Source organism: Dendrobates tinctorius, unplaced genomic scaffold (assembly GCF_039654945.1).
Source record: "Dendrobates tinctorius isolate UK_male_01 unplaced genomic scaffold, ASM3965494v1 ptg000011l, whole genome shotgun sequence".
NCBI classification, from domain to species: domain Eukaryota; kingdom Metazoa; phylum Chordata; class Amphibia; order Anura; family Dendrobatidae; genus Dendrobates; species Dendrobates tinctorius.
In genome coordinates, this window is record NW_027361679.1 from 129,259,344 (window position 1) to 129,271,702 (window position 12,359).

At 42.8% G+C, this 12,359-nt stretch overlaps 1 protein-coding gene across 6 annotated transcripts in view; it reads left to right on the plus strand.

Annotated features, from left to right (window-relative positions):
• The window catches only part of FCHO1 (FCH and mu domain containing endocytic adaptor 1), a 212,451-nt gene that overhangs the window by 108,162 nt on the left and 91,930 nt on the right, over nucleotides 1-12,359 (plus strand). For all 6 annotated transcript variants that reach the window (XM_073547749.1, XM_073547741.1, XM_073547775.1 and 3 more), the window contains exons 4-7: nucleotides 2,818-2,892; nucleotides 2,976-3,117; nucleotides 6,310-6,462; nucleotides 6,556-6,660. In XM_073547749.1, the coding sequence (XP_073403850.1) occupies nucleotides 2,818-2,892; nucleotides 2,976-3,117; nucleotides 6,310-6,462; nucleotides 6,556-6,660 (475 nt within the window). The remainder of the gene's footprint in view (nucleotides 1-2,817; nucleotides 2,893-2,975; nucleotides 3,118-6,309; nucleotides 6,463-6,555; nucleotides 6,661-12,359) is intronic.

Genomic DNA, 12,359 nt, shown 5'->3' on the forward strand with positions numbered 1-12,359 from the left:
ATATCATCGAGTACACAATGTTTCTGTCCCTGAGCCGTTTCTTGACCTCGATGAACTGCGCCCGCTGCTTCTGCAATTCCATGGAGAAGTCCGGAAAGATGGAGACGACAGCATTATTGAATTTGATGGGACTTTTTAGTCGTGCAAGACGTAGAGTGGTGTCCCTGTCCTTACAATTGAGTAGGCGTGCCAGGAAAGGTCGAGGTGGGGCCCCCGGAGGCAGGGGTTTTGTAGGGACCCTGTGGGCTCTTTCAATAGCAAACATTGGGGAGAATTCATCTCCCAGGGAGGTCTTAAGCCAGTCCTCCAGAAACTGCTCAGGATGCTGACCTTCTGAGCGCTCAGGCAGACCAATAATGCGGATATTATTCCGACGCATTCTATTTTCCAAGTCGTCCGCCTTTTGTTTCCAAGCATTCATGGAGCCCGTCACCTTCGTCAATTTGGCCTCCATAGGTGTAATGGTATCCTCCACCCTGGAAACCCTCATCTCCACCTCCGTAATACGTCCCTTCATGGCCTGCATATCGTGACAAAGCTTCCCCACCTCCGTGTAGAAATCCTCGATTTTCTCCGTCAGGGATGTCCTGGCCAGCGAGAGATCCTGCATCAACTGCTCAGACGCCTGTTTGAGGGTCAACTCCTCCTGCTCCGTCTCCCCCTCATCCCCAGAGGGGCGATTTTTGCGTTGAACTTGAGAGGAGGTATTTCGGAGGGGTCGGGTCTTGCATACTCTTTTAATTTTTTTGCCGCTCCTGGCCCTTTAAATCGACTCATCACTGATTGCAATACGATCCAGTGAGGCAGTCAGAAATATGTACCCCGGACAATTCCCACCGCAGAGGGCATTCACAGCAGGGTTAATAGTAGATATTATAGTTTCAGCATAGGCCGCAGATAGGAGACTATATATAATCGTGAGCACTATTCAGAAGAGTCCCTTGTGGCCAGGGGAGGGAGAGGGATCCTCACAAAGACAGCAGCAGTGGGGGAGGGTGCTCAAAGCCTCCCTCAGTAATGGCACCAGCCAGCGCAGTGAGGGGTTAATGGAGGGGAGAATAACACGCAGAGCCCAATTTTCCAGGGCACTCACCGCGTGTCCCCTCTATCGGTCTGCCAGTATCTTCACTGCCTGCTGTGCAGCGGTGTGGATCAGCGCCGCAGCCCTCAGCAGCAGAGCCGCGCGCCCAAGATAGCCGCCGCCTCATGGAGGAGCAGGATCAGCCGCCCGCTCCAGTCTCCTCGGCCGCCCGCCCGCGGCAACCACCTCACGCTCTCTTGCGGAGCACCAGGGGGGTCCCAACGTCCAGTGGGTCCAGATCGCCACCAGTAAGTTATGTAAAAAGGGGTCTAGATGCCAGGATTTCTTCAGGATTCTGAGGAGCTCTTTCAGCAGCGTCCTCTCCTGCACGCTACATAGCCACTCCCCCCAAAAATAGGATTTTGCTCATGCAGATCAGCTCTTCGTTCATACATCATAAATGTGGGAACATTTATGAAGTCAATATGTCCTAGCAAGGTGTTTGTATAGGTATTGTCTTCATAATGCCATCCCCTTAAATCTTGGGTCACACCAGTGGAGAGCTAATGACACTCGGCTCCAGCTCTGCTGTGAGCGTGATCCAAGTGTCAGCGCTCTGTGCTCCGATCCTCCCTCATGAGAAATGACAGCACAAGTGCGGAGGAGACAGAGAAAGTAATTTCTCCATCTCTCCCCTGCTTCCGACCGGCGTATATTGCACTGCACTCAGGTGATAATGGAGTGCAGTGCAATATTTGACCCTGACCCATAGACTTAGAGTACATAGGTGCAAGTGAGCCGAGTCTCGCTGCGATTGTTCTCGCATGAGAAAATAATCTCAGATCTGAGCTGCCCCATAGTACATCACTGGGCAGAGTGCAATCCGATGTTTTATCACACAGCACACAGCTGTGTTATACGGTAGTGTGACTCCCTTCATTGTGGGATAAAAACAAATTGCTCTTTAATTACCCTATACTGATCCATCGCCGTGTCTCTGGTGTCGGTCCAGTTATTGTATATAAGGTACAGCAGTAATGTCATTGAGCTTAACAGCGTAGATCTGAACAGCACGAGCCGCCGAGTTCAGTGTTTGGCTGCAGCACTGTCAACATAACCACTGCAGTCAAACAGAGACTAGGCAGCGCTTTAAACACATTTCTTGAGCCTGGGAAAGTATCTGAAGTGCAGGTTTTTGTCCTTTTTTTATTTTTTTTTAAATTTTATTTATTTTTGTTCTTTCTCAATGAGCTGATCAAACAGGCGAAAGCTCTCTGAAAGGGGACAATCCCTTTAATTGACCTGAAGATAGACTATATTCATCGTGGTGAGTCTGCCTATTTCTCACCACTCTGAAGGTTTTAGAATTTTGCTGATGCCTGACACACAAAAGGCTATTATAGCAAAAGCCAGATCACTGCACAGGCCTGAAATATCCCTTTTATTTCAGCCAACTGCTGAGTCTGTTCTTTTTAAGGTATGGTAAGGTTATCGCTGTTTTACGCACTAAAATCCATGGTACAGACTGCCCTGCTGATGAACATGGAAGGGCTTTGTTTTCAAGTGATCTACTGCAGGGTGACAATGGGGAAAAATTTAGACAATTATAATTTTTTAATAACTGAAGGAGGTTAAGAAAAAAAAATATAATGGCAGCAATCACCAAGGAAAAAAATGTGACCTTTTTTCACACACAAAAAAAACAAATCTATGTTTTAAAAGGTACGGGAGTGTCTCTTCATTTCAGTGCCTATTCGTTGGCTCTTACCTGTTTTTTCTTTATGGTTAACTTTTAGGGCAGCAGTGGAGGAGGCATATTCAAAATCTATGCAGAAATTGTCCAAGATGGTCAGCAGTGGAAGCCACCTTGGGTAACTTTTCATTTCTTGAACAAAAACGTGGATTTGGGTTTTGTAATACACTTCTCATAATTTTTGGTGTTCTTTCTGTGCAGAACCTTCGCCCCAATGTGGGAGATGTTTCGAGTCTCTTCAGACAAGCTGGCCCTCTGTCATTTAGAGCTAAGCAAGAAGTTGAACGATTTAATAAAGGACATCAACAAATATGGAGATGAGCAAGTGAAGGTTCATAAAAAGGTAAGCTTAGGAGTTCATGTTACTCTGAAGACTTGTTGTGAATGTTGTCGGTTGTTATACATGTATCTATTCCCAGTCTGTTTTCCTAGTCTAGTGTATATTGGACATTGTCCACTGAACTCTGAGTTGTAGAAGGAGAATGTGAGGGTCAATTGTCATTGCAAGATAGTAGTATTAAAAAATAATATAAAGAAAAAAACAAACAAAACAACTCCTAAACAGTTGTACGCTGACATAGATAAGATGTCTCATAGTATAGTCATTGACTTCTAGTCCTGAGGTAAAATGACTTGTAATTAATGGAGAAAATGTTCCATCCTGTGATGTGAGCAAATGGAAACTGTGCTATGAAATTTCCCCTAATTCCAGTAAGGAGGATTTATGGAAGTGAAAATCTTGGTTGGTGTATATGGGGGTTTAGTCCTCATTACTCTTGGAAAAGGTCTAGGAGCATTTAGACTGAGTGACTAAATGGTTATGTCTGAATAACCTCTTGTCTCTTTCATGATCAAGTCCCTAACTTTATAATTGAGCAACTTCACCAATGCATTTTGTGCAGAAGCATAGATATACTCAAGTATTATCTACTGATGGTTTGGCAGATTTCTGCTCTGTTCTGGCAAGGCTTGTGCCCATCTGCAGAAAGTCTCTTTAGCTTCAGGAACCTAATACCGATGGACATAATATAGTCCATGTTTCGTGGTCCATACCATGAGCTCAATATATGGATCTCACATCTTTCTGATAAACTAAACTTTACCAATCTAAAGAATCTCCTTTACAGAAACGTAAAAAATTACTTGTATATAGGGGCATTTCATAGAATCATACAATGGTAGAGTTGGAAGGGACCTCCTCTGTCATCTGGTCCAACCCCCTGCTCAAAGCAGGATTCACGAAGTCATCCCAGACAGATGTCTGTCCAGCCTCTGTTTGAAGACTTCCATTGAAGGAGAAATCACAACCTCTCGTGATAGCCTGTTCCACTCATTGTTCACCCTGTCAAGAAGTTTTTTCTAATATCTAATCGGTGTCTCCTCCCATTCAGTTTAATCCCATTGCTTCTAGTCTTTCCTTGTGCAAATGAGAATAAAGATGATCCTTATACAATGTGACAGCCCTTGAGATATTTGTAGACGGCTCTTAAGTCTCCTCTCGGTCTTCTTTTTTGCAAGCTAAAGATTCCCAAATCCTGTAGCCGTTCCTCATAGGACATGGTTTGCAGACCTGTCACCAATCTGGTCGCTCTTCTCTGAACTTGCTCCAGTTTGTTGTTGTCTTTTTTTTAAAATGTGCCCACAACTGGACACAGTATTCCAGATGAGGTCTGACAAAAAAGGAGTAGAGGGGGATAATGACTTCACAACATCTAGACTGTATGCTTTTGTTAATACATCCCAGAATTGTATTTTCCTTTTTTGCTGCTGCATCACACTGTTGACTCATGTTTAGTTTATGATCTATTAGTATACCCAAGTCTTTTTTACATGTGCTGTTGCTTAGACCTATTCCTCCTATTCTGTATATGCTTTTTTCATTTTTATTGCCCAGATGTAGTACTTTGCAGTTTTCCCTGTTAAAAAACATTCTATTAGTTGCTGCCCACTACAGCAGTTTATTTATATCTTTTTGAATACTCTCTCTCTCTTTAGTATTAGCTATCCCTCCTAACTTTGTGTCATCAACAAATTTAATCCGTGTGCTCTCAATTCTTTCATCTAAATCATTGATATAGATGTTGAACAATACAGGGTCCAGAACAGAGCCCTGTAGTACCCGACTTGAGACATTCTTCCAACTGGATGTGCAGCCATTTACGACCACTCTTTGGATACGATCACTAAGCCACTTATGAATCCACCTAACGGTTGCCTTGTTCATTCCATACTTAGTCATTTTTTCAATAAGGACGGTGTGAGATACTTTGTCAAATGCTTTGCTGAAGTCAATATATACTATATCTACAGCATTTCCCTGATCCACCCAGTCAGTGATTCTGTCATAGAAGGAAATTTAGTCTGACATGACTTATTTGTTACAAACCCATGCTGACTCTGGTTAATCACTTCATTCTTATCAAGGTACGTACATGCATGTTGTTTAATAATTTGTTCAAAGATCTTTCCTGGTATAGAAGTCAGACTCACCGGCCTATAGTTCCCTGGGTCCACCTTCTTCCACTTTTTGAATATGGGAAAAACATTTGCTCTTCTCCAGTCTTCTGGGACTTCTCCTGATCTCCAAGAATTTTCAAATATTATGGAGAGTGGTTCAAAAATTTCTTCTGCTATCTCCTTCAGTACTCTGGGGTGTAATTCATCTGGACCTGGAGACTTGAATTAATTTATGTTAGCTAAGTATTCCCTCACTATCTTTCTGTTTAGAGAGAGCCTGGATTCTTTCATTTCTTTAATAGGACCGTGAAGATCATTTCCTTTCTGACAGAAAACATGCAAAATAGGAAATTTAAAAGTTTGGCATACTCAACATCCTTACTTGACATTTCATCATTTTCATCTTTTAAAAATCCTATAGCATCTTTGACTTTTCTTTCACGTTTGACGTATCCCCAAAATCCTTTTTGATTGATTTTGATGTCTCTTGCAAGCCTTAATTCATTGTCGGCTTTAGATAATCCGATGCGTCCCCTGCAGGTTCTGCAGACATTGTATTCTTCTTTAGATATGCCGCCTTCTTTCCATTTGATAAACATTTATTTCTTCCTTTTTAGCACGTGTTTAATACTCAATAAAATTTATTTGAATATAATTATTAGCCAGAGAAGATAAAGTACTCTAGACTTTGGTTAGGAAGGTGTCCATTTCAGAAAGCAGGTAAGCACATAACTATTTGGTGAATCTGGCACACTGCCCTGGATAGTGGGTTTCTCCTTACAATGGTTTAGTAATACAACTTATAATCCTCTTAGCGGAATGTCTTAAGAAATGTGGTAAAAACTTTTTATGCAAAGCATGCTACATTTTGAAAAAAAGCCACAAATGACACAAAATGTTATAGTCAAACAAAATGATGTGTATGTAGAGTTTTCAATAATTTCATATGGACTTTGATGTAGCATCTAACCTCAGTTTTTGAAAAAAATTATATGTATCCATTAAAGATGCAAGTGATCATATCCTGCAACTCTTCTTTTATGATTTTTTTTTTTCTCCCCTTTCATCTTCACTTAAGGCCAAAGAAGAGATGTCTGGTACTTTAGAGGTTATTCAGCTGCTGCAATGTAGCTCTCAGCTTCTGCAGAAAACCAGGGACAACTACTGTAGCAGATTTGCAGAGCAGGAACGTCTCAGGAGGGAAGGAGCCCCGCAGAAGGAGATGGACAAGGTAAGTGTTGGCTAGAAAGATTTCTCTAATCATATGCCCATCCTTCAGTATAAAGGTGTGTGTTCATGTGTTGAATGTCTTCCAATCTATTAGGCAGAGCAGAAAACCCAAAAAGCAGCAGAGTCTCTTCGTGGCTCAGTGGAAAAATACAACTCTGTACGTAAGGAATTTGAGGAAAAGATGCTGCAGTCTGCTCAGGTTTGTGACTATTTTTATTGAAAAACATAAGCAAAAAAAAACAAAACAAAAAAACACCCAGGTCTTATGTAGTCCAGCGAATGGAAACCTTTAAAGAACATACACACAAAACACAGAGAAATGAAGCAAATACAATTGCCTCTTTCACCACTTTATTAAAAAGAAAAAAAAGTTCCCACTCGGGTTTGATATAATCCTAACAAATATGACCATAGTGCAAGCAAATCCAGTGAATTCCATCTAATCCTCTGTGCCAAGCCTATGGAGCCTTGTTCTGACACTCCATAGCCTTTGCAAACGGCGACTTCTGGGTCACACAATGTTGCGCGCGAAACCCAGCGACTCTCAAGAGCGGTGACGTCAGTAAAGTTACCGTTAATCAGAGTTGACGGGTGCAGCACAGCACTGCGTGACCCGTAATTGGCTGTTTGCAAAGGCTATGGAGTGTCAGGACAGTGGATTTGCTGGACTTCTCTGAATTTGTTTGTACTACGTCGGACTTGCAAGGGAACTTTTATTTTTTAATAAAGTTGTGAATGAGTGAAAGTGTCTTTGTTTTTATTTCTTTGTGTTGTGTGCATGTTCTTTTCAGGTTTCTATTCGCTGGGCTACGTCTGCTCTACGTGATCTTTTTATTTTTTTTTTCAAATTCAGACTAGAACTTTGTGCGTAACAAACGGAAACAGAAACAATTACAACCATGTAACTTCATGGCCATTAGAAAAGTAATAGACCTAACTAGGTTTATTTATACAATTCAAGAATATCAACATCCTCTCATCTCCATCCTTAAGGCTATATATCAACAAAATTTGTATCCGTAATAGGGGAAAGCTAATTAGGACTGAAAGAGGGGGCCGTGTACAGTCCATCGCCCTCGCATGAGATGGATTAAAGGCCTAGAGAGAGTAGGAAGGAATGGGAAAAACAAATCAGGTAACAGATAAAGTGAGACAAACAGGTGTTGATGTTAAAGGGGTTCAGAATCGGCTATGAGACCTGATGCAAAATTATGAAGGAAACAAGGTTCAAACTTTTTAAACTGAAGGCGTATTACCTCGAATGGTCCTATACAAAGGCGAAGCTAGAAAGGCATTCCAGTGGAGCCACTTTGGTCGCGATTTTACTCCTTTCCTCCTGGGAATGGGCAACCAATATCTCCATATGCTGGGTCGCAGCAATTTATGTAAATCATTCCTCTTGGGAAGGAGCATCTGGGGACTTCCAGTGACTGCGGATTACTGTTTTATATATTATTATTTATTATAGCTCCATTTATTCCATGGCGCTTTACATGTGAGGAGGGGTATACATAATAAAAACAAGTACAGTATTCTTAAACAATACAAGTCACGACTGGTACAGGAGGAGAGAGGATCCTGCCCGCGAGGGCTCACAATCTGCAAGTGATGGATGAGGATACAGTAGGTGAGGGTAGAGCTGGTCCATGCAGTGGCTTGGTCGATTGTAGGCTTGTCAGAAGAGGTAGGTCTTCAGGTTCTTTTTGAAGGTTTCAATGGTAGGCGAGAGTCTGATATGTTGTGGTAGAGAGTTCCAGAGTAGGGTGGATGCACAAGAAAAATCTTGTATGCGATTATGGGAAGAGGAGATAAGAGGGGAGTACAGAAGGAGATCTTGTGAGGATCGGAGGTTGCGTGCGGGTAATTTCCTGGAGACGAGGTCACAAATGTAAGGAGGACACATGTTGTGGATGGCTTTGTATGTCATGGTTAGGGTTTTGAACTGGAGTCTTTGGATAATGGGGAGCCAGTGCAGGGATTGACAGAGGGGAGAGGCCGGGGAATAATGAGGGGGACAGGTGGATTAGTCGGGCAGCAGAGTTTAGAATAGATTGGAGTGGTGCGGGAGTGTTAGAGGGGAGGCCACAGAGCAGGAGGTTACAGTAGTCAAGGCGGGAGATGATGAGGGCATGGACTAGGGTTTTTGCAGATTCTTGGTTGAGGACTGTACGGTTCTGGGAAATATTTTGATTTGAAGTCGGCAGGAAGTAGAAAGGGCTTGTATATGTGGTTTGAAAGAGAGATTAGTGTCACGGATAACCCCAAGGCAGTGAGCTTATGGGACTGGGGAGAGTGGGCAACCGTTTAAATTAATGGATAGGTCCCTGGGGGGGGGGGTCAAGTGAGATGGGGGAAAGATGATGAGTTCTTTTTTGTCCATATTAAGTTTTAGAAATCTAGCGGAGAAGGAGGATGAAATAGCAGACAGACATTTTGGGAATTCTGGTTAGTAGGGTGGTGATATCTAGTCCAGAGATGTAGATCTGTGTGTCATCCGCATAGATGGGATACTGAAAGCTGTGAGATTCTATGAGCTGTCCCGGGCCGAAGGTGTAAATGGAGAAGAGCAGGGGCCCTAAGACTGAACCTTGTGAGACTCCGACAGATGGGGGCACGGTGAGGAGGTAGTGTGCGAGTGGGAGATGCTGAATATCTGGTCTGTTAGGTATGACACGAACCAAGATAGGGACAAGTCTGTGATTCCAAGAGATGAGGGTCTGTAGTAATAGGGAATGGTCCACTGTGTCAAAGGCAAAGGACCAAAGACTTAATTTGAACCCGCTGCTAGATAAATTTAAACAGAAAATTACGGCATGGAAGAAATTAAATTTAACAATGGCTGGGCGTGCTAACTTACAAAAGCTGAGGCATAAGTATCATCTTTATTGTGTGCTAAACAATGCACCGGTTTGGCTGCCTCAAAATAATTTTATAAAATCTAACGCCATTTTCCGTGATTTGATATGGAAAGGAGGTCGAGCTCGTATTAAGTTGGAACTGTTGCAACGTCCAAAAGATAATGGAGGTTTGGCGGTTCCCAACACATGGCTGTATTATATTGGGTCCCAATGCCAGCATTTAATAGGATGGGGGGGATCATGATCTTATAAGCTCAGTGGGGAAGTATATTTCTCATGTGGTAGGGAGGGGCCCGTTGCTGGCTGCTCTGGAGGCAGGTAAATTTCGTCTGCATCCTAAAATGTTTCCAACTTTGGTGTTGCTTGAAAAACTGAAAAAAAATAAAGCTATGGAGGGGTATAGGGGAATACACGAGATACACAGCCATTTGATTTGACCCCCGGCTAACTGAACTGCTAAGTCTATGAAATTTTGGACAGTGGAGAAGAATAGGTATATGGTATGCGTCGCAGTTGCTAGATGGTGAGACATTTAAAACATTTGAAACACCTAGGGAAGAGTTCCCTTTGGAGCATACTATGTTTTACCAGTATCTGCAGCTGCGACACGCATTCTCTAGACAGTGGAGAAGTTCACCGATGGTGATACAGAATGACAGTATGTTGAATATGCTTGGCCCCCGGAGGGGGCACTTTTTATCATTTTTGCAGGATGCAGCTAGACCTCTTTATGTTGGCTTGGTTTTTTCTGTGTGATGCATATATATAGTGCTGAGCAGCCCGCCTGCTAATACTATGGGCATCATTAATAGGCTGTTCAGACACTGTGCACCACACTTAAAGTGGGGAAAAAAAGTATTTAGTCAGTCAGCAATAGTGCAAGTTCCACCACTTAAAAAGATGAGAGGCGTCTGTAATTTACATCATAGGTAGACCTCAACTATGGGAGACAAACTGAGAAAAAAAAATCCAGAAAATCACATTGTCTGTTTTTTTTTCATTTTATTTGCATATTATGGTGGAAAATAAGTATTTGGTCAGAAACAAGCAATCAAGATTTCTGGCTCTCGCAGACCTGTAACTTCTTCTTTAACCCCTTCCTGACATCCGACGTACTATCCCGTCCACGGTACCCGGGCCCGTATGACCGTGGACGGGATAGTACGTCTACCGCGATCAGCGGCGCCCACGTGGTGAGCGCCACTGATCGCGGCCGGGTGTCAGCTGATTATCACAGCTGACACCCGGCACAATGTGTCAGGGGCGGTCACGGACCGTCCCCGACACGTTAACCCCTTGCACACCGCGATCAAACACGATCGCGGTGTACCGGGGGTTAAAGGGAAGCATCGGCAGGGAGGGGGCTCCCTCCGTGCTTCCCTGAGCCCCCCACGGCAGCGCAATGTGCAGCGCTGCTGCGGGGGGCTCCTTTCCTCCAGGCCCCCGAATCCAAGATGGCGACGGGGCCCTTCGGGGGGCCTGAGGAAGCTGGCTTCCTCAGTGCCTGCAAAGCGCAGGCATGAGGAAGCCTTCAGCAGTGCCTGTGTCAGATCGCTGATCTGTCACAGTGATCTGTGATGTGACAGATCAGCGATCTGTCACAGGACAGTGATGTCCCACCTGGGACTATTTAATAAAGTAAAAAAAAAAAAAAAAAAAAATGTGTAAAAATAATTTAAAAAAAAATCGCCAAATATATTAGAAAAAAAAAAAATATTCCCCCAATAAATCCATTTTTTGGAAATAATAAAAAAAAAACAATAAAAGTACACATATTAGGTATCGCCGCGTCCGTAACGACCCGCCCTATAAAACTGTCCCATTAGTTAACCCCTTTAGCGAACCCCTTAAAAAATAAAAATAAAAAATGAAGCAAAAAATAATGATTTATTATCATACCGCCAAACAAAAGGAGTAATAACGCGCGATCAAAAAGACGCATATAAATATCCATGGTACCGCTGAAAACGTCATCTTGTCCCGCAAAAAACGAGCTGCCGCACAGCATCATCAGCGAAAAAATAAAAAAGTTATAGCTCGCTGAATAAAGCGATGCAAAAATAATTATTTTTTATATAAAATAGTTTTCATTGCATAAAACCGACAAAAACATAAAAAAAGACCTAAATGAGGTATCGCTGTAACCGTACTGACGTGAAGAATAAAACCTCTTTATCAATTTTACCGCACGCGGAACGGTGTAAACGCACCCCCCCCAAAAGAAATTCATGAAACGCTGGTTTTTGTTCATTCTGCGTCCCAAAAATCGGAATAAAAAGCGATCAAAAAATTCCACGTGCCCGAAAATGGTACCAATATAAACGTCAACTCGTCCCGCAAAAAATAAGACCTCACATGACTCGGTGGGTCAAAATACGGAAAAATTATAGCTCTCAATATGTGGTGATGCAAAAACTATTTTTACAATAAAAAGCGTCTTTTAGCGTGCGACAGCTGCCAAACATAAAAACCACCATAAATAGTAAATCAAACCCCCCCCGTTATCACCCCCTTAGTTAGGGAAAAATAATAAAATAAAAAAAATGTATTTATTTCCATTTTTCCGTTAGGGTTAGGGCTAGGGGTGTGTTGGGCTAGGGTTAGGGTTAGGGCTAGGGTTAGGGCTAGGGTTAGGGCTAGGGTTAGGGCTAGGGGCGTGTTGGGGTTCGGGTTGGAGTTAGAATTGGGGGTTTCCACTGTTTGGGCACATCAGGGGCTCTCCAAATGCAACATGGCGTCTGATCTCAATTCCAGCCAATTCTGAGTTGAAAAAGTCAAATGGTGCTCCTTCCCTTCCAAGCTCTGCTATGCGCCCAAACAGTGTTTTACCCCCACATGTAGGGTATCAGCCTACTCAGGACAAATTGCAAAACAATTTTTGGGGTCCAATTTCTCCTGTTACCCTTAGGAAAATAAAAAATTGGGGGCAAAAATATCATTTTTGTGGAAAAAAATGATTTTTTTATTTTCACGTCCGAGTGTTATAAACTTCTGTGAAGCACTTGGGGGTTCAAAGTGCTCACCACACATCTAGATAAGT